The sequence below is a fragment of the Balaenoptera ricei genome, chromosome 15, assembly GCF_028023285.1.
Source record: "Balaenoptera ricei isolate mBalRic1 chromosome 15, mBalRic1.hap2, whole genome shotgun sequence".
Lineage (NCBI taxonomy): Eukaryota > Metazoa > Chordata > Mammalia > Artiodactyla > Balaenopteridae > Balaenoptera > Balaenoptera ricei.
Window position 1 is genome coordinate 78,875,652 of NC_082653.1, and position 26,068 is coordinate 78,901,719.

The window sequence follows — 26,068 nt, forward strand, 5'->3', positions numbered from 1 at the left end:
CCCCGTGGGGAGGCCTCGGTGGCCCTGGATAAAGATAACAGAATGGCCAGAGTGACAGGGCACCCTTGAGACCCCAGGGCAGCAATGCCCGGGCCATTCCTGGCCTGCTGCCATGCTTCACAGTTGGTTCGTACAGTGCCTGGGGCAGGCAGCCTCCTGGAAGCAGAGCAGGGAGCGTGCCTGGATTCCATGTCTCTGCAGCGGAGGGCCTCCATCTGAGGGTGGAGTCACCCTGCTCTGGACAGGAAGTGCCTAACCTCAAGGGTATGCTCTGGACTGTCACTCAAAGCAGCCAAGGGGCTGGAGGGGCAAAGAATGAAACAAGATCATCAGCCTTCCGCAGTATCAGCAATCCATTGCAGGGGCTCCAAGACAGATGGAGCTCTGGCTCCTGGCACCTCCCCTTTCCAGAGGGGCGAGTGGTGGGGTCAGGCACCACGCTGCTCTCTGAGCAGCCCCCTTGGACTGCTCACCTCTACCCCCCGGACTCTGGGAAGCCAGGCAGAAAGGCAGAGGTCCTTTATGTGCCAGACAAGACTGCTGTCAAGGGACTGTAAATCTGCTTGAGGTGTTACATGTCTGTTTTTAGAACAAGAATGTCACATCAGCAGGAACCAGTAGGCCAGAGATGGAGGGGGGACAAAGCAAAAGAGATTACCGTCTGTCTCAGAGCTTTGGGTCTGCTGCCCACGTATCTAGGGCACATTTGCACAGCACAGAGAGCTACTCGCCCTCCTCAGCCTTATCAGGCCGCTCTACACCCAGCAATGTTGGGCCCTTTCCGTGTGTTAAGTCACAGTGTGCTCACAGCAAGGCGACAGGCGAGTAGCATTGTCCCTGCTTTGCAGGTGATGGAACAGGAACTCCAGCTTCTGGGTTCGGATAAGAGGGTGTCCCAGGCTCCCCATTCCAGGGCCAGGACCCAGCATCTGCAACTCTTTGCTAAGGCTTTCTCCAGCTTCTGGGTCTGCTCTGCCCAAGCAGGACAGGCGCAAAAAATGGGGAAAGAAATGCCCCCGCGGCTGCCCGTCACCAGTGACCGATGGGAGTTGGTTCACATACACCTGGATGACCTCACCCCACAGGTGGGACAGCTCCGAGTCCCTGCATTTACACTGTCACCTGGAGGTCCCCACTGGATTCGGCTCAGCTGCCTCTGTGGAGACTTGCTTGAAAGCGTCCTGTGTTGGCTGCCTTCCTTTCCCTATCTTGACACAACCCTACCTGGGTTTCTGGGACGACTTGCCCTTGAATCCTTGTCTCAGGGCCTGCTTCTGAGGGAACTCAAACTAAGCAGATAAGGAGGAGACAGCTGAGAACCAGTGGGGCCACTTGCGGCCACCTCATTGTAAAGCCTGGGTGGAGGTGGTCCGGTGGGGGGAGCCAGGCTGGACGCGACGTCCAGGCTGGTCACTGGGATGTGTGGCCCAGCAGCAGAATCTCCAGGGAGAAAAGATGTTCAAATTGATGCTGGATCAGGACTCTATTCCGAGTAGCTTGTCTAGATTAGAGAAGGACCTGAAGACGTATAATCAGGGTCCAGCCCTGGGAAAGGGGTCTGGCCAGGAGCTGGACCAGGGCTCAAGGTATAACCACAGTGTCCATCCCAGCTGAGGCAGAAGCCCAGAAGGATCATTCAACACACCCAGTGGATCAGAGGAGAGGCTAGTACTGGGTGGAGACAGGATTCCTGGGACCCACAGGACATCTGACCCACTCAAGACCCCATCCCCAGGAGCCAGTCTAAAATGGCTCAGGCAAAGAGCAGGTGAATTCTGTGCAGGAGGGTCTCACCTGGACAAGGATAAGCCAGACAAGGATTTACACCCAAACCTCCGTGCCCTCCTCCTGGCAGCTGGGCTCTGGACTCCCCTCGTCACCACCAGCCTACTCCCATGCAGTCCATCACAGCCAGTTTGTGTCCTAAATATCTCATCATTCGTCCTCTCTCTCCATCCCCACTGCCATCTGCTGGTCCCAGTTACCACCCGTCTCTAACCCAGGCTGCAGTAGCCTCCAGGCTGGTCTCCCTGCTCCTGCCCTGCCCTTCACCTGTCCTCTGCTCCGCAAGACAGCCAGAAAGGTCTGCCAGTGGATCAAGTCTTTTCTTGGCTTAAACGCTTTGGTGCCTTCCAATTTCCAACCCTCTCCTGCTCTTCGTGCCAATGCACCTTCTCATCTTGGGACCTTTACAAATCCTGCTCCCTCTGCCTGGAGGACTCTCCCCTACCTCACTTTTCTCTGTTCCTACATGACATTCTTCCATCCCCTTCAAATCTCAACTCAAACACCACTTTCTGAGCGCTACCTTCCACGCACCCCATCCAGATGACCGTTCTGTTACTGGAGGTGTCCTGACCACTGTGAGAGCACCAAGAGTCAAAGGGACAAAATATACAAAAGGAGCAGTTAAGAGACCTAGAGGAGAGATGGAGGGACTTCAAAATATGTCTAACAAAAGTTCCAAAAAAAAAGAGAAAAGAGGAAACGATGGAGAAGCAGTATGTAATGGGACAATCAATGAGGATTTCAAGAGTTAAAGAACAACATGAAACCTCAAATCAAAAATATATCCCAGGGCTTCCCTGGTGGAGCAGTGGTTGAGAATCTGCCTGCCAATGCAGGGGACACGGGTTCGAGCCCTGGTCTGGGAAGATCCCACATGCCGCGGAGCAACTAGGCCCGTGAGCCACAACTACTGAGCCTGCGTGTCTGGAGCTTGTGCTCCGCAACAAGAGAGGCCGCGACAGTGAGAGGCCCGCGCACCACGATGAAGAGTGGCCCCCGCTCGCCACAACTAGAGAAAGCCCTTGCACCGAAACGAAGACCCAAAACAGCCAAATATAAATAAATAAATAAATAAATTTATTTAAAAAAAAAAAAATCCCAAGAATAGATAGCATAAATTAAGTCCATATATGGCTCTATCATAAATAAACCACATAAGATCAAGGATAAAAAGGAAATCTTTTAAATTATTGAACATTAAGCATAACCATGAAAAAAGGAAAGAAATATAATTTCAACCTTCCAAACCAGCAAAGTTTTATACCTCAAAATATGTGTGTATATACATGTTATGTATACATATAGAGCCCACAGAAGACAAAAAGGAAAAGATAAAGTAAGTAAAAAACATACATACAATGAGGTGGTATAATAAATCCAAATATATTATTAATCAAACTATATGTCATTTGGACAACACAAATAAGAAGTTTACATATGGGCTTCCCTGGTGGCGCAGTGGTTGAGAATCTGCCTGCCAATGCAGGGAACACGGGTTCGAGCCCTGGTCTGGGAGGATCCCACATGCCGCGGAGCAACTAAGCCCGTGAGCCACAGCTACTGAGCCTGCGCGTCTGGAGCCTGTGCTCCGCAACAAGAGAGGCCGCGATAGTGAGAGGCCCGCGCACGGCGATGAAGAGTGGCCCCCGCTTGCCGCAACTGGAGAAAGCCCTCGCACAGAAACGAAGACCCAACACAGCCATAAATAAATAAATAAATAACAAATACTTTAAAAAATATATATATATATATATAAAAATATATTTAAAAAAAAAAAAAGAAGTTTACATATGAGAGATGATAGATAGATACTGTACCACCCAACAAATTGAGAACCCAATAAATTGAGAATACTCATAATTTTCACAGAAAAATTTATAAAAAGTAATCATTTATTAAGTCATAAAGAGAGCTTTGACAAATTTTTTAAAAAGATGTTTATCATCCAGACCACACTCTCTGACCATAATTTAATTTAAATGGAACTCAAGAATAAAGAGATTTTTTTAAAACCTTGGAAATCTAAAACTTCATCCTAAATACCTCCTGGGTAAAAGAGGAAACGGTACTTAAAATTACAAATGTTTTGTAACTAAGTGACAATTAGAGTAGCACTTATATAATGCAACTAATATAGTTTTTAGAGATAAATGTGTATCCTTATATTCATGAATTTAAAAATCAACAAAGATTAAAATGAATGAGTTATGTGATCAAATAAAGGAGCTAGGAAAAGGACACCAGAGCAAACATAAAGAAAGTACAAAGATGGAAATAACAAAAATAGGTCAGACATAATGAGCTAGAAAACAAAGAAGAAATAGAAAGGAATTTTTTAAAAAACTTATAGCAGAAATTGCCCTTGCTCCCCACTTTCCATTCTTGTTTTCCTACGATGTAATAGACTCTTTAGGAGGCACGTGGCAACCCAGTAACCTTTGCAGCCCGATACAAAACATGGAAGTGGGCAAAAGTACTGGGTCATATCTGTAAACTGAAGTAGTTTGTTCTCCCTTCCGCTTTTTCTCTTCCAGCTGGCTGGGATGCAGGCATGAAGGCAGATCATGATGAAGAGGGCAGAGCAAAAAGATAGAAAGAGCCTGGGCCCTCAATGAACTCCATAAAAGCTGGGACTTTATGTGAGATAGTGTGTTAGTTTGCTTGGGCTGCCATACTAAAATATCACAGTCTGGGTGGCTTGAACAACAGAAATTTATTGTCTCACAGTTCTGGAGGCTAAAAGTCCAAGATGAAGGTGTTGGCAGGGTTGGTTTTTTCTGAGGGCTCTCTCCTTGGCTTATAGATGGCCCACTTCTCTCTCTATCTTCACGTGGTCTTTTCTCTGGGCACACTTATGTCTGGTGTCTCTCTAGGTGTACAAGTTTCCTCTTCTTATAAGGACACCAGTCAAATTGAATTAGGGCCCATCCGTCCTAATGGTGCCTCATTTTAACTTAATTACCTCTTTAAAGGTGCTATCTCCAAATACAGTCACATTCAAAGGGCTTCAACATGTGAATTTGCAGGGAGCAAGGGGGTGGGGTACACAATTCAGCACATAACAGGTAATAATGCATGACTTGTTTAAGTCATTAATCATTTCAGGTTTCTGTTGTAGCAGTCAAATTTATATCCTGTCCAAATACAAAACCAAAAGCTGGTTCTTTGGGGGGGAGGGAAATGATCAAAGAAAGACACTACTAGTTAGCCTATGCAAGAAGAAGGAAGAGGAGGATGAGGCAGGAGGAGGAGGAGGAGGAAGAGGGTATAAATAAGCAAAGCAAGTAATGAAAAGAAAGATACTCATTCGAACAGTAACTACACTAGTAAATACGTCTAATCCATCCAGAAGTGACCTATCCCAAGCTCAAAAAAGCTTAGAGGCAAATTTGTTGAAAATTCTGAGGACCAGAAAATATATGCTTTTTATAAAAACATTTCAAAGGACAGAAAGAATGAAAGTTACCTATTTCATTTTATGAAGCCAGGATAACCTTGATGGCAAAACCAGACAAGGATAATTTTTTAAAAGGCAATTACAGATCCATTATACACTTATGAACATGTATTTCAAAATCTTAAATAAAATATCAGCAAATTAAATTTAGCAGCTAATTTAATTTAATTTCAGTGAAATATATATATAAAATAGTTGCTGGCCAGGTGGGATTTCTCTCATGAATAATAAGTAAATCTATTAATGTAATATGCCACACTATAGAATTAAAAGAAAAAAAGAGCATATGATCATCTCAATATCTGCAGGAAAACCATTTGATAAAATTCTGTACTAATTCATACTATTTAAAAGATTTTTAAAACGCAATCTAGAAATAGAATATAATGTCATAGATGTGATAAAAAGAAATTGTTCAAAAATCACTGCATATATTATATTTAAGGGTAAAATTTCAGAGGCAATTCAATTAGACTCAAAGCAATAAAGGATGTCCTTTGTCATTGCTTCCTTTTAGCACTACACTAAAGTACCCAGCCAATGAAATAAGGCGAGTAAAAGAAATAAAAAAGCATTAAGTGAAAAGGAAAAGTATATCTAGAGAAAGCATAACTGTCTACACAGTGAATCCAAAAGAATCTATTCACAAACTTGCAATCAGCAAGATTGCTATACATGATATTGACATATAAACATCAATAACATTCCTATGTACCACAAATAAGTAGAATATATTACTTTTAATTCTGTTTATCATATCAAAAAAATTAAAAAATTAAAACTATGATGTGCTTAAAATAAATGGAGCAGAAAGGTGTGCAAGAACCTAATGGTCTATATTACAAAACATTATTGAAAGACTCAAAAGAGTATCTGGTAAGTAAAGAAATATATACCACAGACATGGACAGAAAGATTCAATATCATAAAGGTACCAATTCTACCTAAATTTATGTATTAGATATTATAGAATTTCAAAAACATCCAAAACTCTAAAACTCTCTTTGGGAACTTGGCAAGATGATTCTAAAATTTATAGAGAAGAGCAAAGGGCCAAGAATAGCCCCAGACAGATTTATTAGATAGAAAGATTTATTACATAATTAAGATGGTGTTGTAAGGATAGACAACTATACCAATAAAATAGAATAGAGAGCCCAAAAGCCTATATAAATCAGTGGGGAAAGGGTGGACTCTTCAATAAATGGTGTAGGGTTATGTATAAAAAATAAAACTAGATCTCTACATCATACAAAAAGATCAATTCCAAGTGAACTAAAGACATACATGTGAAAAGCAAAACTTTTTAAAGTTTACAGGAAAATATCTTTTGACCTTGAGGTAGAGAAAGATTTCTTAGAAAGGGCATAAAAAGCATGAACCAAAAATAAAAAGACTAATAAATTTACAAATTTCTATCTACAAAAGGTACTATTAAAATTTTTAAAAGACAATCTGCAGACTGAGAAGATATCTGCTACCCAACAGGGATTACAATCAGGAAGAGGTTGCGGGGGGGGCAGGGAAATGGGTACAAATCAAGAAGAAAAAGATGTACAACACAGTAGGGGAAAAAAAAAAAAGACAAAGAATATGAAGAGGCAATTCACAGAAGAAAAAACCCAAATGACCAACAAACATATAAATCAACCTCACTAGTAATCAGGGAAATTGCGAAATAAAACAACGAGATACCATTTTACATTCATCAGCTAAGCAGAAGTTAAAGTCTGATAATACAATTTTTGATGGAGATATAGAAGAAAGAAATTCTCATACGTTGCTGGTAGAGTCAGTTGTATAAGCCCTTGGAGAGCAAAGTGAAGATGCTCACAGTTTTTGTCTCTATTCAATTTACTCTTTTCAGTAAACATCCAAGAGAGAAATCTCAGCACCTGTACTCCAGAATACATTTACAGGAATGTTTATTGCAACATTGCTTAAAACAGAAGGAAAAAAACAGACACAAAGGGACTTCCCTGGTGGCACAGTGGTTTAGAATCCACCTGCCAATGCAGGGGACACGGGTTCGATCCCTGTATCGGGAAGATGCCACGTGCGGCGGAGCAACTAAGCCCGTGCGCCACAACTACTGAGCCTGCACTCTAGAGCCTGCGAGACACAACTACTGAGCCAGTGTGCTAGAACTACTGAAGCCCCCGAGCCTAGAGCCTGTGCTCCACAACAAGAGAAGCCACCGCGATGAGAAGCCCGCGCACCGCAACAAAGAGTAGCCCCCACTCCCCGCAACTAGAGAAAGACCGCACGTGGCAACAAAGACCTAACGCAGCCAAAAATAAATAAATAAATGTATTTATTAAAAAAAAAAAAAAGAAATGTCCACCAGAAGAAGAACGAATAGACAAATTAAGGTATAATGTATAATAGAAATGTGATGTAGCAGTTAAAATGAATGAACAAGAGCTACATGTATCATTATTACATACATAGTGTCAACTTGTATAAATCATTAATGGTAAGCAAAAAAAAATAAAGCAAGATGAGGAAGGATACGTGCAGTATGATACTACTTATATAAAATGCTTTTTGGTTCAATACTTTTAGTACAGTTTATTTGCATACAGTAAATTTTACTCTTCTTAGTGTACAGTTCTGTGAGTTGTGGTGTGTGGTCACTATCACACTCAAAATATAGAACAGTTCTATCACCGCCCAAAATTCCTTGGTGCCCCTTGGTAGGCACCAAATCCCTTACCCTACTCCCAACCCTTGTAATCATATAGTATGTAGCCTTTTGAGTTTGGTTTCATCCACTTAGCATAACGTGTGTGAGGTTCATCCATGTTATTGAGTGTATCAACAGTTTTTTATTGCTGAATCATATTCCATTGTATGGATGTATCAATTTATTCATCCATTCCCCAATTACAGTGCATTTGGGTTGTTTCCAGGAAGGAAAATTATGAATAAATCTGCTGTAAACATACGTGGGCTGGTTTTTGTGTGAACACAAGTTTTTATTTCTGCTCGGTAAACAACTAGAAGTGGGATCGCTGGGTCATATGGTGAGTGTATGTTTACTTTTATAAGAAACTGCCAAACCATTTTCCAAGTTTTCTGTACAATTTTGTATGAGCTCTAGTTGCTCTGCATCTTCACCAGCACTTGGTATTGTCATTTGTTTCTTTGTTTCTTTATTTGTTTATTAAATCATTGTAAGAGGTCTCTACTAGTAACTCATTTTGGTTTTAATTTGCATTTCTCTAATAGCTCAAGATGCTCAATATCCTTTCATGTGTTCATCTGCCATCCACATATCTTCTTGTCTGCATGGTTTGTTCAATTTTTTGGACCATTTTTAATTGGGTTATTTGTTTTCTTATTGAGTTTTCAGGATTCTTTATATTCTGGATACAAGTTCTTTATCACATGTGTTTTGTAAATATTTTCTCCCAGTCTGTAGCTTGTCTTTTCATTTTCATAAGAATGTCTTTTGAAAATCAGATGTTTTTAATTTTGATGAAATCTAATTTAGCATATTTTTCTTTTACACCTCATGGATATAGAAGCTATAACTAAGAAACTTTTGTCTAACCTGAAGTCACAAAGATTTTCTCCTATGTTTCCTCCTGGGGAGTATTTTAATTTTAGGTTTTACTTTTAGGTCTATGATCCATTTTGAGTTAATTTTTGTACAAGTTGTGATAGGTAATCAAGATTCTTTTTTTTTTTTTTTTTTTTTTGCTTGTTTGCTTTTTTTTTTTCCATATGGGTGTCCAGTTGTTCCAGCACCATTTGTTGAAATGATTATCCTTTCACCATTGAATTGCCTTTGCACCTTTGTCAAAAATCAATTGGCCATATATGTGTGGGTCTGTTTCCAGTTTATAATGTTTCAAAACGTGAAAAACAGGATAAATTTTTTTCAAAATATTTCAGCCATTCTAGTGGATGTGTAGTTGTCACTGGTGAGGTTCCCCTGGACACAAAGATAGAGTTTAGCATGCAGAATATTTATTAAGAAGTGCTCTTGAGATCAACACCTGTGGTCAGGAAGGAAGCAGGTGCAAGAAGAGGGAGAAAGTGAGCCTCCACTGACCCCAGAGGGAGCACTAAAGAGGGAATGGCCTGAGTTGGCCAAAATGGCTGGTGGGGTCACATATCCATGGAAGGTGGTCTGAGAGAGGCACTTTTGCATTCAATCACAGTAGGGGTATGCTTGGGGTTGTCTGTTTGTTTTTTGTTTTGTTTTGTTCATTTGGCCACGCCGCATGGCTTGTGGGATCTTAGTTCCCCGACCAGGGGTCAAACCCAGGCCCTTGGCAGTGAGAGGGCAGAGTCCTAACCACTGGACTGCCAGGGAATTCCCACTTGGGGTTTTAATTTGCATCTCCTGGCTGCTAATGAGGTTGAGTGCCTTTTCATGTGCTTATTAGCCATTTAAACGTATATCTTTTTTGAGGGGAATCTGTGAGAGGACGATGAAGTGGCTTATGGCCTTAGTGAGACACAAGGGGACCCCTCTGGAGCATCAGCCTCTGCACACAACACAGAGAAGCAGCCCTCAGGCTAGTGGAAAGGCAGACAGACGTGGATCCAAATCTCAGTCTTCCACTTCCTAGCTGTATTCCCTGGGAGAGTGATCCAATTTCACTGAGCGTCAGTTTCCCCCTCATAAAATAACTGAGATTGTGACTAGGGGCGGATAAGAAGGAAGTGAAGATGTCCTGGCTTTAATCTAAACTCTGGTCCTCCAGGATTTAAGGATGTCCAGTCAATTCCGGAGGACCAGTGAAGTTGCCCCCACGGGTCAGTTTGTGAGAGGTACCCAAGAGCTTCCCAGGAAGAGGCTCAGCCTGAGGGAAGGGAAATGTAATTCCCAAGTGGATGGAGCCAGATCAGTCTTTTAGGCTGGCCCTGGGCTCAGTCCCATGGCTCCAGGTCGGAGTCCCAGGGAAGGAGAATACAAAAGAAAACTGGAGGAATTCTGTATGCATTGTCCATTGCAGTGAAGCAAACCATGCCGCACTTGGCGGCTTCAAACAACAACAAACATTTATTCTACTCACGAATCCATGGTTTGGGCAAGGCTCAGCGGGGACAGCCCATCTCTGCTACAGTCGGCATTAGCTAGGGTGGCTGCCTAAGGCTGGACCGTTCACTTTTTAAGACGGCGCACTCACATGGCTGGAAGGTGGGCGCAAGCCATAGGCAGGGAACCTCAGTTCCTCTCCGAGTGGGCCTCTCCATGCGCTGTTTGGGCTTCGTCATAGCATGGTGGCTGGGTCCCCTGAGCAAGCATCCCAAGCAAACCAGTGGAAGCTAAAACACTCTTTACAACCCATTGTGTCACTTCTGCCACAGTCACAAATCCATCCGTATCCGAGGAGAAGGAGCGTCAGAGTCACATCGTAGGAAGACCATGTGGGATGGGAGACATCGTTCCTTCCATTTTTGGGAGAATACAATCTGTGGCAAGCCCTTTCCCTAAGATATCTGCACAATACTGAGAGCTGACATGGCACATTCTGTAGCTGTGTGACCATGGAGAGCAAGCCTGGAGGGACAAGTGGGGAGAGGAAACTCCCTTCTAGGCTCAGAGGCCTGGGCTGTGGCGGAACCAACCTTCATCCTAGAGAGGTCCTCGGCCTTTCGAGGAGCCGGGGCCACAGCAAGGGGGAAGGAGACAGCAGAAAGCTTGAGAGCAGCCATCCCAGCTTGAAAGTCAATCATAGGAGGAGGAAAATGGCAATAAGAAGTGATGGAAGAATGTTAGTGAGCACTAGTGAGACCCCCCTAGGGCTCCTGGAAACTTTGAAACGCAAAGAGGTCCCATTAGAGCAGAAAGGAAATAAGCCAGAGGAATACATTTTATTACCATTTTTATCCCCAGACTGGAGAAAGGTACTAGAAGAGACAATGTATATCAAGCACTCATCATATAGTTAGCACAAGGTAGGACCTCAGCCAATGCTCTTCTGAACTGTCTGATCAGTTCCCCACCCATAATGAGCCTTGATTATTCTATAGGGGAGGAGGGATAAGCTTAAGGTCCTCTTGGAGGGCCTACCACCCAGTGGGTCCTGTGGTTGATTGCCAGCAGATAACACCTATGCAGCTGATCCTAAGGTCCCCAAACCCCCTGTCAGGAGTGGGATCTGGCACTGCAGCATCAAGTGTCCAGGCCCATCCGAAGAGCTAGGGTGCTCCCTTCAGGGCCAGGACCATGGGGACCAAAACAGAGTCAGGGGCAAGAGCTAAGCTGGACCAGGCAAAGGATTTCCCCAGAGAGGATGAACACTGATCTAGTTTCCCATGGCTGCTGTCACAAATGACCACCAATTTGGTGGCTTAAAACAACAGAAATTTATTCTCGCACAGGTCTGGAAGGCAGAAATCCAAAATCTGTATTCCCGAGCAGAAATCAAGGTGTCATCAAGGCTGTGCTCCCTCTAGAAGCTCCAGGGGAGAATCCTGGTGGCTGGATTCTGATGGTGGCCAGCATTCCTTGGCTTGCAGGCACATCACTCCAATCTCTGCCTCTGTGTTCATGTCACCTTCTCCTGTCTGTGTCGAATATCCCTCTGTCTCTCTCTTGTAAAGATGCTGTGATTACATTGGACCCACCTGGATAATCCAGGGTAAACTCCCCATCTCAAAAGCCTTAACTTAATCACATCTGCAAAGACCCCTTTTCCATATAAGGTACCATTTACAGGTTCCAGGGATTAGCACTAGGATATCTTTAAGGGCCATTATCAGCCACCACAAGTACAGACACAGGATGAGTTTGGATGATGATCAGGAGGGAGGCTAAGGTCAGAGCAGGAGGAGCAGGGTGAGAGCTATGTGTACAGAGTGAGGGGAGGAGGGGATGTTGACGGGAATCCATCTGGGCTCTGAGTCCCAGGGAAGGAGACAAGAGCCGGTCAGAAAGCCAGCCTGAGATGAGGCCAACAGTGCAAGTCCTGGCTGGTCCCGCCAGGCCAGAGCAGGAAACAGAGGACAAATGCCAGAATCCTACTGTAAGGGGAGCATGAGGTTGAGCTGGGGAAGGCCACTGGGGCAGGCGGGGAAAGAAGGGTAAACCATTCATCTATAATGACCTCTGGGCAAATTAGAAAATACATCCCTTTCCCAGAATGCTTTACTTGCATCCTTGGAAAAGTATCATAACATACTGATATTGTAAGAGCAATCAACTTTACTGCTTTGTGGGGAGAGTATTGTAATCAACACAAATCTAACGAGGCCCCTTAGACGTACCCAGGGCTTGCACCATCATGTATGTGAGAACTAGGGTGGGTGAGGTCGAGGGGCTCCCAGGTCCAAACGAGAGGCTGGAGGAGGCTTGGGCAAGGTCCAGCATGGGCTCTGACGCTGCCCATGGCTGAGTTTTGACAGCCATCCATCCCTCATCTATTTGTCTGAGTGGGCGAGATCCACTGAAATGGTCAGGATGGGACGGGCAGATAAGCAGGAGGTGAAGGCCTTGAAGGCTGTTTTATTTGGTGCTGACGGTGTGATTCCAGGGTGGAGCCATGGATGTGAACGTTGCCCAGGACCAGCAGCAAGAACGACTTCCTCTGAGGTCTCAGGGCTCGATTTCACTCCCCAATGACAATTGCCATTTATTGAGCATCTACCCAGTGCCAGACGACTGCCCTCTTAGCCATATCCTCCCTAATCATTACCACAACCCTGCCGTGCCAGTGTTATCATCCATCCCCATTCTACAGATGATGAAACCGAGGCTTCAAGAGAGTAAGTGACTGGCTTGGGGACACACAGGAAGAAAACTGCAAGACTGGGATTTACCCTGGGCTGCCTGGGGCTCCATACCACCTCCCAACAGGAGATGGGCAGCTCCAGGCTGAGAAGGCCATGATGACACACCAGGTGCACTGGGCCTCCTGAGCCTGGGTCCAGCCTTCTGTCTCCTCGGGCCTGACCAGCTCACTCTCTCTGGGAGTTGAACAGTAAATTAAAGGGCTTCATTATCTCATTTGAGGGTGGAATAAAATACTTTGGAAAGGCTGGTACATTAAGTGCAATCAAGTTCTGAAAGGTTCTCTGTCACTGGAAGGAACGTCCTCTGATAAATTGCTCTTTTCACCGAGATGTGGCTAATATCTCATGAGCAATCCCAGCAGTCTCCACTGCAGATGTTTCTGCATCTTCACAAAGGATATTAAAGAGACCAGATTCCTTCCCAAGAGAGCAAATCACCTTTGCAATGTGCAAAAAGATGTCCTGGGTACAGCTCTCTCTCCTGTGACCTGCCGAGAAGGAACTCTGGGGCTACTTTGGATCTAGGGTCACTCGGGACCCTCAGGCCACCCCTACTTGCCAGTCACCACATGTGTATCCTGAGTCACTCCACAAGCCTTGAATGAACACCACCCCGGGGAAGGCCACACATCATCCCAGCCCTACCCTCCGTGAACTTACAATCCAAATTAGGCTGTGTGTTAGTTCCACAGGACTCAGCTATCATTTTCCCAACAACCTAATGATCAATGGCTCACCACTTTCCTGGGAAGCAGCCATCCAGACACTTGCATTTTAGTGATCACGAAATTGATGCACAATTTACCCCAAATCATACCTTCAGAATCTCAGACCTTGATGCTCTCCAGAATCAGTTCCCAGGACATTAAAGAGCTGCAGTGAGGCCTGCCTTAGGCACAGGTGAAATAACATCAGAAACGTTTCACACCCATCAGGCTCTTCCCATCGGTCAGGCCTGTACTCAGCACCTACACATACCACCCCAAGTCCTTAAAACAACCCAATTTACAGATGAGGAAACTGAGGTACTGGGGTGTGAATGGTAGGGGTGTGGAGGCCCCTCAGCCTCTATCGTCCAGCATGTCAACCTTTTGGTTCTTAGAGGCTATGCAGTCTGGTCCTCAGTCACAGATTATAACAAAAGGTGGGGGGGGGGGGCGGAGAAGGAGGGAAGCAGGGAGTAAGGAAGAATGAAAGAAGGAAGAAAAGGAAAGGGAAGGGAAAGGAAAGGAGAAAGGAAGAAAGAAAGAAAGAAAGAAAGAAAGAAAGAAAGAAAGAAAGAAAGAAAGAAAGAAAGAAAGAAAGAAAGAAAGGAAAAGAAAGGAAGGAAGAAAGAGAAAGAAAGAAAGATAGGAAGAAAGGAAGGAAGGAAGGAAGGGAAAGAAAGGAGAAAATACTGCTGAAAGGGCACAGGCTAAGGAACAGAAGGGGAGGAAGCAGGAGGACGGTATGAAAGGAAATAATCCAAGACAGAGAGAGAGAGAGAAGACAGACTCTGGTGCCTCTTGTCCTGCCCTAGCCCTGCCCAAGGATGTCACAAGAAAGGGGATGGGGCACTCAGCGTCATCACGGTGCCTGATGTTCACTCATTGACTCAACCAGTGGGCCTTCCTTTAGTAGCACTGTGTTCTCAGCCCTGGTGCAGGCCCTTGGGAGACCCAAGAAAAGCTGTGTCCTCAGGTCCTCTCCTCCTGACCTTCCCTCAGCTTCAGTCTCCCCATGTGTAAAATGAGCATATGAATCCCTACCTCTCCAGGGAATCAGGTGCAATGAGGCACACGCAGGCACCGAGGAGAAGCCCTAGACACACCCATTTCCTTACTTTCTTCCTTCACTGCGGGGAGCCACAAGCCGGGAAGGAGTAGAATAGAAACCACGGAGGGGGCCTGCCCTTGAGGCCAGACTGCCAAAGAGCTGCCCATCCACGCATTAATTCATTAATTCATTCAACAAATATTTACTGAGCGTCTACTGAGTGCCAGGAGCAGCGCTAGAGGCTTTCCCAAAGGCGTTCTTTTCATTTAATCCCCACACGTACATGCCCTATGAGAGAGGCACCATTATGCCCATTTTGCAGATGAGGAAACCAAAGCAAAGAAAGATGTAATTTGCACAGCACTGAATGGGATAGAGGCCAAATTCAGACTAGGTCTGGTTCTCCAGGATGCAGTGTTGGGTGGTTGGTTGGTTGGTTGATTGGTTTCCCACACCGCACACTCTCTCCCTTGGTGGGGCTGAGTGACACCTGGTGTCTAAGTGTGGATTTGCAGCACAGAGCTGGGACCTGGTCTCTGGGGGCTCCTGGCGAGGCTGGGCAGGCCTGGGAGCACCAAGGAAGGAAGAGCCTCCGCCCGAGACCAGGATGATGGCTGATGGGGATTAAGCTGTGACAGTTTACAGTGATTCAGCCCACTGCACTTTGGGCACCAGTAATCCTTTCCTGTGGGAGTGCAGGCGAGCGTGTGGGAGGGGCCATCTCTAGCAAAGAATCTGAGAGATGGCTTCTTCCTGTAGTCCTGTGGAAAAGTGTGGGAAAGGGAGGTGGCTGGGGCCTGGGGTCCCTCAGAATAGGCCAACAGGGCATCCAATTCATCGGGCTCCTCCCCGGCTCAGAACTTTCAGTGACTCCCCACGGCCCTCAGTGTTGTTTGTCAAACCCAGGGAAAGATATTTGAGGTCAGCTCACCTAGGGACTAGAGAAGGATCCAGAAAGAATCAGAGCCCCAGAAAAAGATGCCCCTTAGTTCTCCTGGCCGTCTCCTCCCTCTCTTCTTTTTCCATTCCTACGCCATCTGAGCAGCCCATGCTGGTAAAACCCACGCTAGGCCTTAGCCAGCCAGAGCGAGAAGTCCTGCCGGTTCTTGGGCATTGTTTTCTTAGGTCCAGAGACCCCAGACTTAAGAAGAAAGGGGTTGCTGGCATCTACATTCCCACACACCACCCCACCACGGCAGAGTGATTGAGGCCTGGAGAGCTGATGAAGAACAGAGACCCAGGCTCCTCAAAGCAGGACAGGGCCTGGGCCTCAGCATCTTTACCAAGTGCCCGTGATTCTGACACCAGCCACAGTTTAAGAACCACTGCTCTAGAGCAGAGCTGCCTAATAAAAATATAATGCAAGCTATACGTGACTTTGAATTTTAAAAAGTAAAGAAGAAATAGATGGAATTAATTTTAATAATATATTCTATTTAACCCAATATCCAAAATACTATCATTTCAACATGTAATCAATATAAGAAATTTTTAATGAGATACTTTACTTTTTTTTTTTTCATACCAAGTCTTTGAAAGCCAGAATATATTTGACATTTATGGCATATCTCCATTCAGATGCTTAATTCTCATCCACAACACTTGATCTGTATTTGGATTTCACAGATTTCCATAACCAAGTTGTTTCAAAGTAGTGTCACCAACTCATCCCTGTTTACCCAAGTCCTGGTTTTAAAACTCACAGTTCCACATCCTGAAAGCTCAGTCCCAGGAAAACCAGGACAGTTGGCAGTTCTTTCCAAACATACTTGAATGTTTTCCAATAACTGAATTGAGTATCAGTTTTTAATTTTAAATTAATTAAAATGAAGTAAAATTAAAGTTTCTGTTTCTCATGGCATTAGCTCCATTTCAAATGCTCAATAGCCATGTTTGGCCAATGACTACCATATTGGGTCTAGGAGGCAGGAAGCCTCCTTCCCTTCACATTAAGACCATCTATGGAGGATCTGAGCTTGGTTTTCTCAAGAGAGCCATGGTCGCTGAAAGAGTTACAGGTGGTAGGGCCACAGCATAGAACAGCTACCTTGGCAACACGAGGAGGATGGAATGGACATTAGGAGGCCACTGTAACAATCTAGGACGTGGGAACATGATGGTCAAGGTGAAGAGACAGGCTGGGTTACAGAGGTGTGCAGTAAACAAAATCATTAAGACTTGGTGACTGATTAGATGGGGGAGCGGGGAAGCAAGAGGTATCAATTATCCTGACCAGGATAATTCCCTGGTCAGCTCTCCCCTGTCCCCCACCCCCTCATCACCACCACCAACCAGGGTGATTCTAGAATATTCCAATAATCTATTGCTATTTAAATGCAGTGGTTTAGAACAACAATAATTATTTTATTATTATCGCTCATGAGAGGCTGATTGGGCTCAGCTGAGCGGTTCTTGCTCAGGATCTCTCATTTGTGTCAGGTGAAGGCTTCTTCCCAGGTCTGGTGGTGATGCTGGCTGTCAGCTGAAACCTATGGGCCAAACTGTGCCCACCACTCCTCAAAATTCATATGTTGAAGTCCTAACCCCCACTACCTCAGAATATGATTGTATTTGGCAATAGGGTCTTTAAAGAGGTAATTAAGTTAAAATGAGGTCATTAGGGTGGGCTCTAATCATTATTACTGGTGTCCTCATAAGAGGAGGAGATTAGGACACAGATACACACACAGAGAGAAGACCACGTGAGGACACAGGGAGAAGGTGGCCATCTACAAGCCAAGGAGAGGGGTTTCAGAAGGAACCAACCCTGCCAACACCTGGATCTCGAACTTCTAGCCCCCGGAATTGTGAGACAGTAAGTTTCTGTTGTTTAATTCCCCAGTCTGTCTTATTTTGTTACGCAGCCCTAACAAACCAAAACAAATTTCCACTTGTGATCTGTCCACGTGGCCCATGCTTCCTCACAGCATGACAGAGGCGTTCAGAGAGTGAATGTCCCAAGAGGACCAGATGGAAACAGGATCAGCAGCTATGACCGAGTTTCAAAAGTCACAGGTGTTGTTTCCTCTGTGGTCACAGGCCTGCTCAGATGCAAGAGGAGGGAACATTGACCCACCTCTTGATGGGTTGATGATCAATGTCACGTTGCCAGGAGAGCACGCAGAATAAAAAATCTTGTTGCAACCATCTTGGAAATCACAACATGCCATATCAGGCTGATAACTTTAGGGATTGGCGATGATGTCATCAACCAAGACAGAGACTACAGGAGGAAGAGGAAAAGGGCTGGGGTGCGTTAGATGATGAGGTAAGGTGTGAACAGGTTGGGCTGGTCAAGCCTGTGAACATTTAGGTGGATGTCACCAATGACTAGGAAGTTAGATATGTGAGTCAGGGCCTCCGGAACATGTTCTGAGCTAGAACTGTCAATTTGCGGGCCCTCAAAATATTAGAAGCCAGAGACTGAGTCCACCCACACAGTGAGAGAAGATGAGGGTTGAGGGAATGTATCAGCTAGGTATTTCTGCATAACAAACCATTCCAAATCTTAGTGGCTAAAAACAACTGCAGTTGACCCCTGAGCAAGGAGGGGATTAGGAATGATGACCCTCCTTGCAGTTGAAAATCTGTTTATAATTTATAGATGGCCCTCCATATACGTGGCTCCTCCATATCCACGGCTCCACAACCACAGATGCAACCAATCATGGATCTTGCAGCACTGCATTATCCACTATCAAAAAAAAACAGTGTATAAGTGGACCAGAGGAGTTTAAACCCACGTTGTTCAGGGGTCAGCTGTATTTATTATTCTTCTATAGGTTGGTTGGGTAGCTCCTCTTCTGGTTTCACCTGGCTCATTCATGGGGCTGCATTCATCTGGACAGTGAGCTAGAAGGTCCAAGACTCACATGTCTGGTTGACGCCAGCTGTCGGCAGGGGACAGGGCTCAGCTGGAACAGCTGGAACACTTGGGCCTCTCTTTCCATGTTAACTTTCACTTGGGCTTCTTTACAGCATAGTGGCCTCAGGGGAGCATCCAAGTGGGCAAGTCTCAATGCGCAGGACTTACCAAGTACATGTGCTACCAAGGTAAGACTTCATTGGCCAAAGAAATTCACACGGCCAAACCCAAAGTCAGTGTGGGATGGCTTACCAGGAGGCATGATTCACTGGCAGCCACTGCTGTAAAAATACACTATAGGCAGGAACACCAGGTGGGCCTCTGCTCATTTTAGGGTTGGGCGGAGGAGAAACCAAAGAGGGAAAACCAGAAGAACCAGGATAGGACCAGAAGAGTACAATGCTAAGGAATCAAGAGAGGAGTGAAATCCATGAGAACATGCCACGCCAGTACTTGCATGACCTTGAGAGTGAATGTCTCACCCTAGCCCCAGCCTGAAACCATCCTCTGGATTTGGCAACCTAGAGGTCAGTTTGCTCAACATCCCAACATTCATTTCAGGTGTCAGTGTCACAGAAATCTTAAGCACCAAATATAGCTCAGTGAAAGCAATTCTATAAATCCAACCAACATGGTCTAAATTTGCAAACTTTACAATAGTCTGGCTTTATTAACTAGAAGGCCCGGTGTTTTCAAATGTTTTTGACCAAGACGCACAAAAAGAAATACCTTTGCATAAAGATCCAGTGCATGCACGCACAGAGACGCACACACATGCCTGCGTGCCCACACGTACATGTGTGGCCAAAACGAAAGTTTCCTGGAACACAGAAAAGATAATAGTAACCTACCCATACTATGTGCAAAGCTCTGTGTAATTTTCTATTCAGTATTATTTATTTTTTAATGCTAGTCATGCCCTGCTAAATTGATTTCACCACCCACTCATGGGTCATGGCTTGCAGATTAAAAACTACTGACTTAGGCCATCCAAAGCAGAAGTCAGAAAACTGACCAAATCCTGCCTTTAGCCTTGTTTGTTTGGTTTCACCTGTTGGTTTTTTGGTTTGGGGGTTTTGTTTTAATAAATTTTATGCCTTCAGGTTGGCCACCCTTCTCCTGTACCATTTCCAACTGTCTGATACCCAGCTGCTTCACACGTCTTCACAATTGCCTGGCCCCTGAATGCATTTCTTTTTGGGCCTTCTAGGCCTCTAGATGCTAAAGGAATAGATGTATGCATTTATGCATTCCATGAATACTGAATGCATGTCTCTCACCTGCCAACCACATTTCAGGCACTGGGAATACAGCAGAGGACAAAAACCACTGCCTTCATGGAGCTGAGATGCTAGAAGAGGGAGACAGACAAGCAAAACAAAAAAGAATATTCTTTATTAGATGGTGATAAATTCTTTAGTGAAAGTAAACCGGGAAGGGGGTCAACACGCTTTAAGAGCCACCAGATTGCAGGCTTCAAGGCCCTTTGTGGAAATGCGGTAGCCTGATGTGTCCCTACCTCACAGAGGTGGGCTGAGAGAGGAATGTGAGAGGGCATGACCAGAATCTTCCTCCAAGAGAGTTCTCAGACAGGCCCAGCAGGTAAACCTGACCCATCACGTCCCCAAATTACTCTGCCAACGAGCAGAGCACCAGTAACTTTAACCTAGAAAATTTCAAAATTCCAGTCAGCCATTAAGGGGGAGCCGTTGCGGGACGTAGTCACGGGCACACCGGCCCGGAGGTGGGAAGCCCTTCGTGTGTATTTCGGACTTTTCCCTAATTCTCAGTCCCCATCACCCTCTCTCCCGCCGGATAAACGGCCACCTCATTAGCTCTGCACACATGACCCTCTCGACCGGACTCCTGGTGACTGCGCCTGCCTTATCTCTTGCCTCTCCTCCCTCACATTTTCCGCTCCAACAAAGCCAAACACAGCACCGTGGGGGCTTTCACGCTTCTGTGCCTTTGGACACGCTGTTCCTTCTGCCTGGAAGACTGCTGGCCTCCAACCCCGCGCGTCCCCTCCCCCTCCTCAGCGAGCTCCCGTTCATCCCTCAGAACCCAGCCTGGATGTCCCCTCCTCCAGGAAACCCCCCAAGGCCCCATCTCTGTCTCCCGCACCCCTCTCTGTTTTGCTTCTCTGCACTGTAATTACCGGTTTCTCCAAATCTCTCCCCTCCCAGACTCAGGTCTCCTCCAGCGCGCGAGTTCTGTGGGCGACTCGCTTTGCGCCCAAAAGCGCCTAGTCCCGAGCTCTGAGGGACAGAGCTTGCACTCAGGCTCAGGCTGGCTCGAAATGCCCCCGTTTCTGCCCTCCCCCTCCCCGTCGGCCTGCGGGGACCCGCGCTCCAGCATTTTCCCCAAGCGCATCGGGCGGGCCCCTAGGGCGGCCGCCCAGCCCCTGACATCAGCGGTCGCCGGCGACCGGGCCGCGCGACTACAAGTCCCGGCACGCCCCGCGGCGGCCGCGCATGCCCAGCGGGCCGGCGTTTGAGTGGCAAGTTGTTTGTTACAGCGAACACCAGCTGCTCTCCGCGCCGGGCGCCGCGCGCTGCTGCTCCGCCAGCGCTGCCGCCCTCGCCCGCCGCCCGCGGCCCCTTGCGGCTTGGCGGGCCTCCCCTTTGTCCGCCCCGGCCCGCCCGGCGCCGAGCTCCCGGTCACCGGGCCGGCTGCCCGCGGCGCTTGGTGCCGGCTGGGCGTGCAGGGGGCGGGGGCCGCGGCTCGCCCCCCGCGGATGAGCTGCCGCGGAGCGCGGGCGGACGATGGAACTCCACATACTGGAGCACCGGCTGCAAGTTGCCAGCGTCGCCAAGGAGAGTATCCCGCTCTTCACCTACGGCCTGATCAAACTTGCCTTCTTGTCCTCCAAGACCAGGTGAGCGCGCGGGGACGCGGCGCCGGCCGGGGAGAGACAAAGAGGCGCACCCGGGCGGCTGTCCTCGCCGCCGCGGCTCGGAAAACAACTTCGAGCCCCGGGGAGCGCCCCCGCCCCGCCCCCGCCGCATCGCTCGTCTTGTGTTTGACAAAGCCACCCAAAATGCCCTCCAACGGGGTCCTTCCCCCCCGACCCTCCCTACAACATGCACCCCTGCCGCTGTCTCCCCCACCCTAGCCCCCTCCCATCCTCTCCCCGAGATCCAGAGGGCTGGGGAGGCAGCTGTGACGAATCCGCTAATGAATGAATGAACGAACGAATGAATGAATGAAAAACAGGTGTGGAGACGCGGCAGTGTAAAAAACAAACTAACGCCCCCCCATCCCCCAATCCCTCTGTTGGGCCGGCCCCCGTCGCCTGGGCGGGGGAAGGGATTCTGCTGAGCGCGGCTACCCAGAGCAGAAAATCATAAAATCATTAGTGGGTGTTTATCTCAAGGTGCCTACGAGGATTGCGGACGGCGCGGGCGGCTGGGGGAGGGCAGAGGAGGGGGCTGCGGGTGAGGGTCGCTGTGGTTCTTTCTCCTCTGGGTCCGGGAAGGTTTGGGGGGGGGGGCGGGGGGGCGGTTGCCGAACCGTGGAAGAGGGAGGAGCAGGCGTGTTTATGGCTCTGCCTTGAGGCTGGGCTTGGATGCTGCAGGAGAAAAATAGTTGAAGGCCTTGGGAGGTTGAAAAAAAAAAAAAAAACAAGTTGGATTTTTCCCACTGCCGGTCAGGGTCTGACTTTTGTGAGCCCCGGTGGGTGCTTGGATTAAGGTGGTGTTTTTTTAAGGAGCCCTAGCCCAGTGGAGTGTGAGTGCAAGCTAGCCGCTGTAACTTAAATCCCTTGTTTGTCCACCATTGTGACTGTTGAAAGAGATGAAGTTGTTGCTGGCTGGGTTTTCCGGGCGTTGAGGCGGAGGTAGTTCTCCTTCTCTGCAAAATGAATGAATAAATTACAGGTCAAGGTTAATGTTAAAATGCCGGGCCCCTAGGCTACCCCCCCCCCCCGCTTGGGTGCTGAGTTCAGGGGAGCTCCCGGGATGTGGGGAAATAATTCAGTCCGAGCCTCTTATCTGCCTGTTAAAGTTCTTCCCTGGAAATCTCACTTCGATGTGTGTGTGTGAGCGGGCAGCTCAGTCCCGCCATTGTTTGCGAGATGGAATGAGAGCCAGTGGCATCTTGTTTACTTTCTTCTCTGGCTGCTTGCTGGGGTCTGGAGGGTTGGAATCCGCACCTTCTCTGGGCCCTGGCTCCTTTGCTTGCAAAGGTAATTATTAAACAGGTCATTTGAAAACAAAAGCCAACAGCTCGGATTCTGAGCTTTCCCCCCACCCCCGTCCTCGCCCCCCACCCCAGCCCCGTCTGGTTGTTGACACCCACCCATTCTGCATCTACCTGCCCTCTGCTCCCCACCCCCTAGCCTGTCTTGAGATTCCAAGGCTGGAGTTAAGAGAAAATGGCCTTGTTTTTCCAACCCTTGGCCGTCAGCCCCAGGCAGCCCCCTGGCTGATTTCTCGGCTACCATTCAAACCACCGGGATGATGACTCAGGCTGCTGCTGTGCGGGGCCTGGGTGCTGGGAGGAGGGGGCATTTGGGGGTTTCTTAGAAAGGCAGCAGAGGGCCACTCCCTCTGCCCCTTTCCCTTTACGGAGGGATTGGCTCTCTTCCAGCCCCCAGCCCAGGGTCCAGTTTGGAGGACTCATAGATAGGCCTGTCCTGGGGGTGAGCCCCTGCTGACCTGTCTGACCACAGAAACCGCACCCCTCAGTGGGTCCCGCTTCTCCCACTCTTGCAAGAGGCAGCTGGTCTGAGGCCCAGGTGACCAGTCCAGTCTCAAGATGACTCAGAGGTCAAAGGTCATCTCCATGTGTGCAGGGTCTGGCCCTAGAAGGTGCTGAGCACATTTGTCAAATGGCCAAAGGCCTGCGTCCCCAGCACTCTGGGCCAGGACACTGGCTTCAGGTTGTGACTAGCCCCCTCACTGCCTGTGTGACCATGGCAAGGTCCCTTTCCTTCTCTGGCTCTGACTTTGTCCATCTGTAATGAAGACAGCACCACTTGGCCCCCTAGGTTTCACAGAGCTGTTGTGTGTGTGTAGCATGGAATGATTGTGGGAATTGGCTTTTCTGCAAGTATAAGGGGTAGCGGGGTGTGGATATATTATTTAAGCAATTTTCAATGATCAGTCATCCAGGTAGAACTTTTGGTCCTTTTTTTGATTCTTCCATCAGTACCTGCCCCCAAGTGGTGGCCCATAGCCCTGTCATTTTTGTCACTGTGCCTTGTTTACAAGTTTTCAGTCACTCCCTGTAGGGGTGAATCCTCGGCATGGCATTTGAGACCCTTTGGGATCTGAAGCCAGAATTCTCATCTTTAGTCACTCTCTGGCAAATACTGTGTGACCCACAATTTACTTCCCTTCACACCTCCCTGCTTTAGTTCTCTCTCTCTCTCTCTCTCTCCCTGGGACCTCCTCCTCCCACCCCCCAGCAGTAAATTCCTATTCAACCCTCAAGATCTAGTGCTATCACCCAAAACTTTCATGAACCCCTCTTCCCTCCACCCCCAGCAGACTTAGTCACTTCCTCCCTCTCATGTCTACCTGGGTGGAGGCTTGGGGAGGGATGTGGCATCAGTAGATGCCCACTCCGTGTGCGGGTGCAGCTAGGTTCAAGAGATGCTGAGATACCCTGCCTCCTCCTCTTTGAAGCCCAGAGCCTGGTGGGAAAGGAAGAAGAGGCAATCACAATACAGCAGGGAAGGGAGTACCTAGGGGCTAGCAGAAGGATCTGGGGGACTGCCTGAGGGAGCCTGGGAGGCTTCCTGCAGGAGGTGGCACTGTATCTTAGGGCTTTAAAATAGGAATTAGCCAGATCCTGGTTCAGTATCCTGCATATGCCACAGTACAACTCTGTGAATTAGGTGGAATGAAGGAATCTGCAATGAAGGAATCTGAGGCTCAAATGTTAAGTGACTCATTCAAGGTCATGCTGTAAGTGGTAGAGCCCAGATTTGAATCAGCATCTTTCTGGCTCAAGCTTAGAGATTTGCTATTACAGGTTCAATGACACCATATTCAACAGTTATGTCCAGCCCTTGTATTTGCAGCGTACTGTTCTAAAGCTTTAGGAGCACGGGATGGAACCTGTAGATCTTTCTGCATCCCTTCCGCCCTGCCTCTGTGGGCCTTATCTTCTGCCAGGAATGCGTGTCCCTCATCACTTCCCATCTAGACTTTCTACTTCCTCCCCTTAACCTTTCATCACTTCTGAACTTTTTTCCATAACAGTATATCGTTTGCTTGTCTTATTCTCCCACCACCTAGATTATAAACCTTACTTTCAGGAAGCTTTTTGTGCATCTTTTTATCTTTTCCTTCTCCCCCCACCCCACTTCCAGTACCAGAGATAACAGAGCTACCACTGATTTTACCATCTGTTCCAAAGAGATGAAGACACTGGGTTTGGAGAAGTAAAGTGGCCTGCTCAAGGTCACACAGCTGGGAAGAAACAGGATTGGGATTTGAACCAGGTCCTTTCTCTGCTGTGCTTAGCACACTGCTTTGTAGGCACTTAGTAACTGCCTATCTGATGGATGTCTGACTCGTGCAGAGTGACCCAGATTCCAGCCAGAGTCTTTTCTGAGTGCCTTGGGGGCTGGAAGAGGCTCGGCAGGCTGAATCACACCTGGAGAAACAAGGCCCAGTGCCCTTGCCCCAACTCTCGGGGTAGCATCTGAGTGTGGCTGGAATAGGGGGCAGAAGGCAGGCTGAGTGCACTTATTCTAGGCACAAAGCTGGAGGCGGAGATCCTGGCTGAGCAAAATCAAGGCTACCACAGAGCTTCGCCCTGTGATAGCCTGAGGTTCTGTAGCCTGGCCAAGGGCCCGCCAGCAGCCCACCCCACCATTCCAGTCTCATCTCACATGGCTCCCAGCCACAAAGATTATTTGCGTGCATACACACACGCTATAGTGTCTCTAGCCTCAGGCCTTTGTCTGTCTGCCTGGAATGTTGCTCTTTGCCCTACCCCCCTTGTCCACCTGCTCCTTCTTTTAGATTCCATTTTAGCCTCACCTCCTCCAGGAAGTCTTCCCTGAGAGCACAGCTGAGCTCAGATCCTTCCTCTGGTATGATGGGCTTAATCTCAAAAAGATGTAATGTGACCAACCATGGAATATCAGCAGGCTCCTTTGGACTGCAAATAAGCTGGCCCAAACAATAAGAAGTATGAACTTTGCGCGATGAGGTCATGAATCCGGCTGTTTGAGGGTTGGTAACTTAAAGGCTTGGTGATGTCATCAAGGGCCCGGTCTTTCTCTTTGGCTCTGTGGAATGGCTGAGGCAGCTCCAGGCATTATGGGCAGTCACAGGACGGGGTGGCGAGGACTCAGGGAAGCGAAAGGGCTGTTGCCTCCCAGGGTCTATGAGAAAACCTTTCCGGGAACACACCCCCTCAGACGCAGACTCTCATCTCATTGGTCAGAACTAGGCACATGAGCATGCCTCCACCAGTCACAGTTACAGGAAATG

General features: G+C 47.5%; 1 protein-coding gene across 1 annotated transcript in view; it reads left to right on the forward strand.

Annotated features, from left to right (window-relative positions):
• The first annotated feature begins 21,270 nt into the window (after nt 1–21,270).
• Nucleotides 21,271–26,068, forward strand: part of CASTOR2 (cytosolic arginine sensor for mTORC1 subunit 2) — a 60,000-nt gene continuing 55,202 nt past the window's right edge. The window contains exon 1 of the mRNA XM_059895928.1: nt 21,271–21,495. Coding sequence (XP_059751911.1) covers nt 21,383–21,495 — 113 coding nt within the window. The 5' untranslated portion in view covers nt 21,271–21,382. The remainder of the gene's footprint in view (nt 21,496–26,068) is intronic.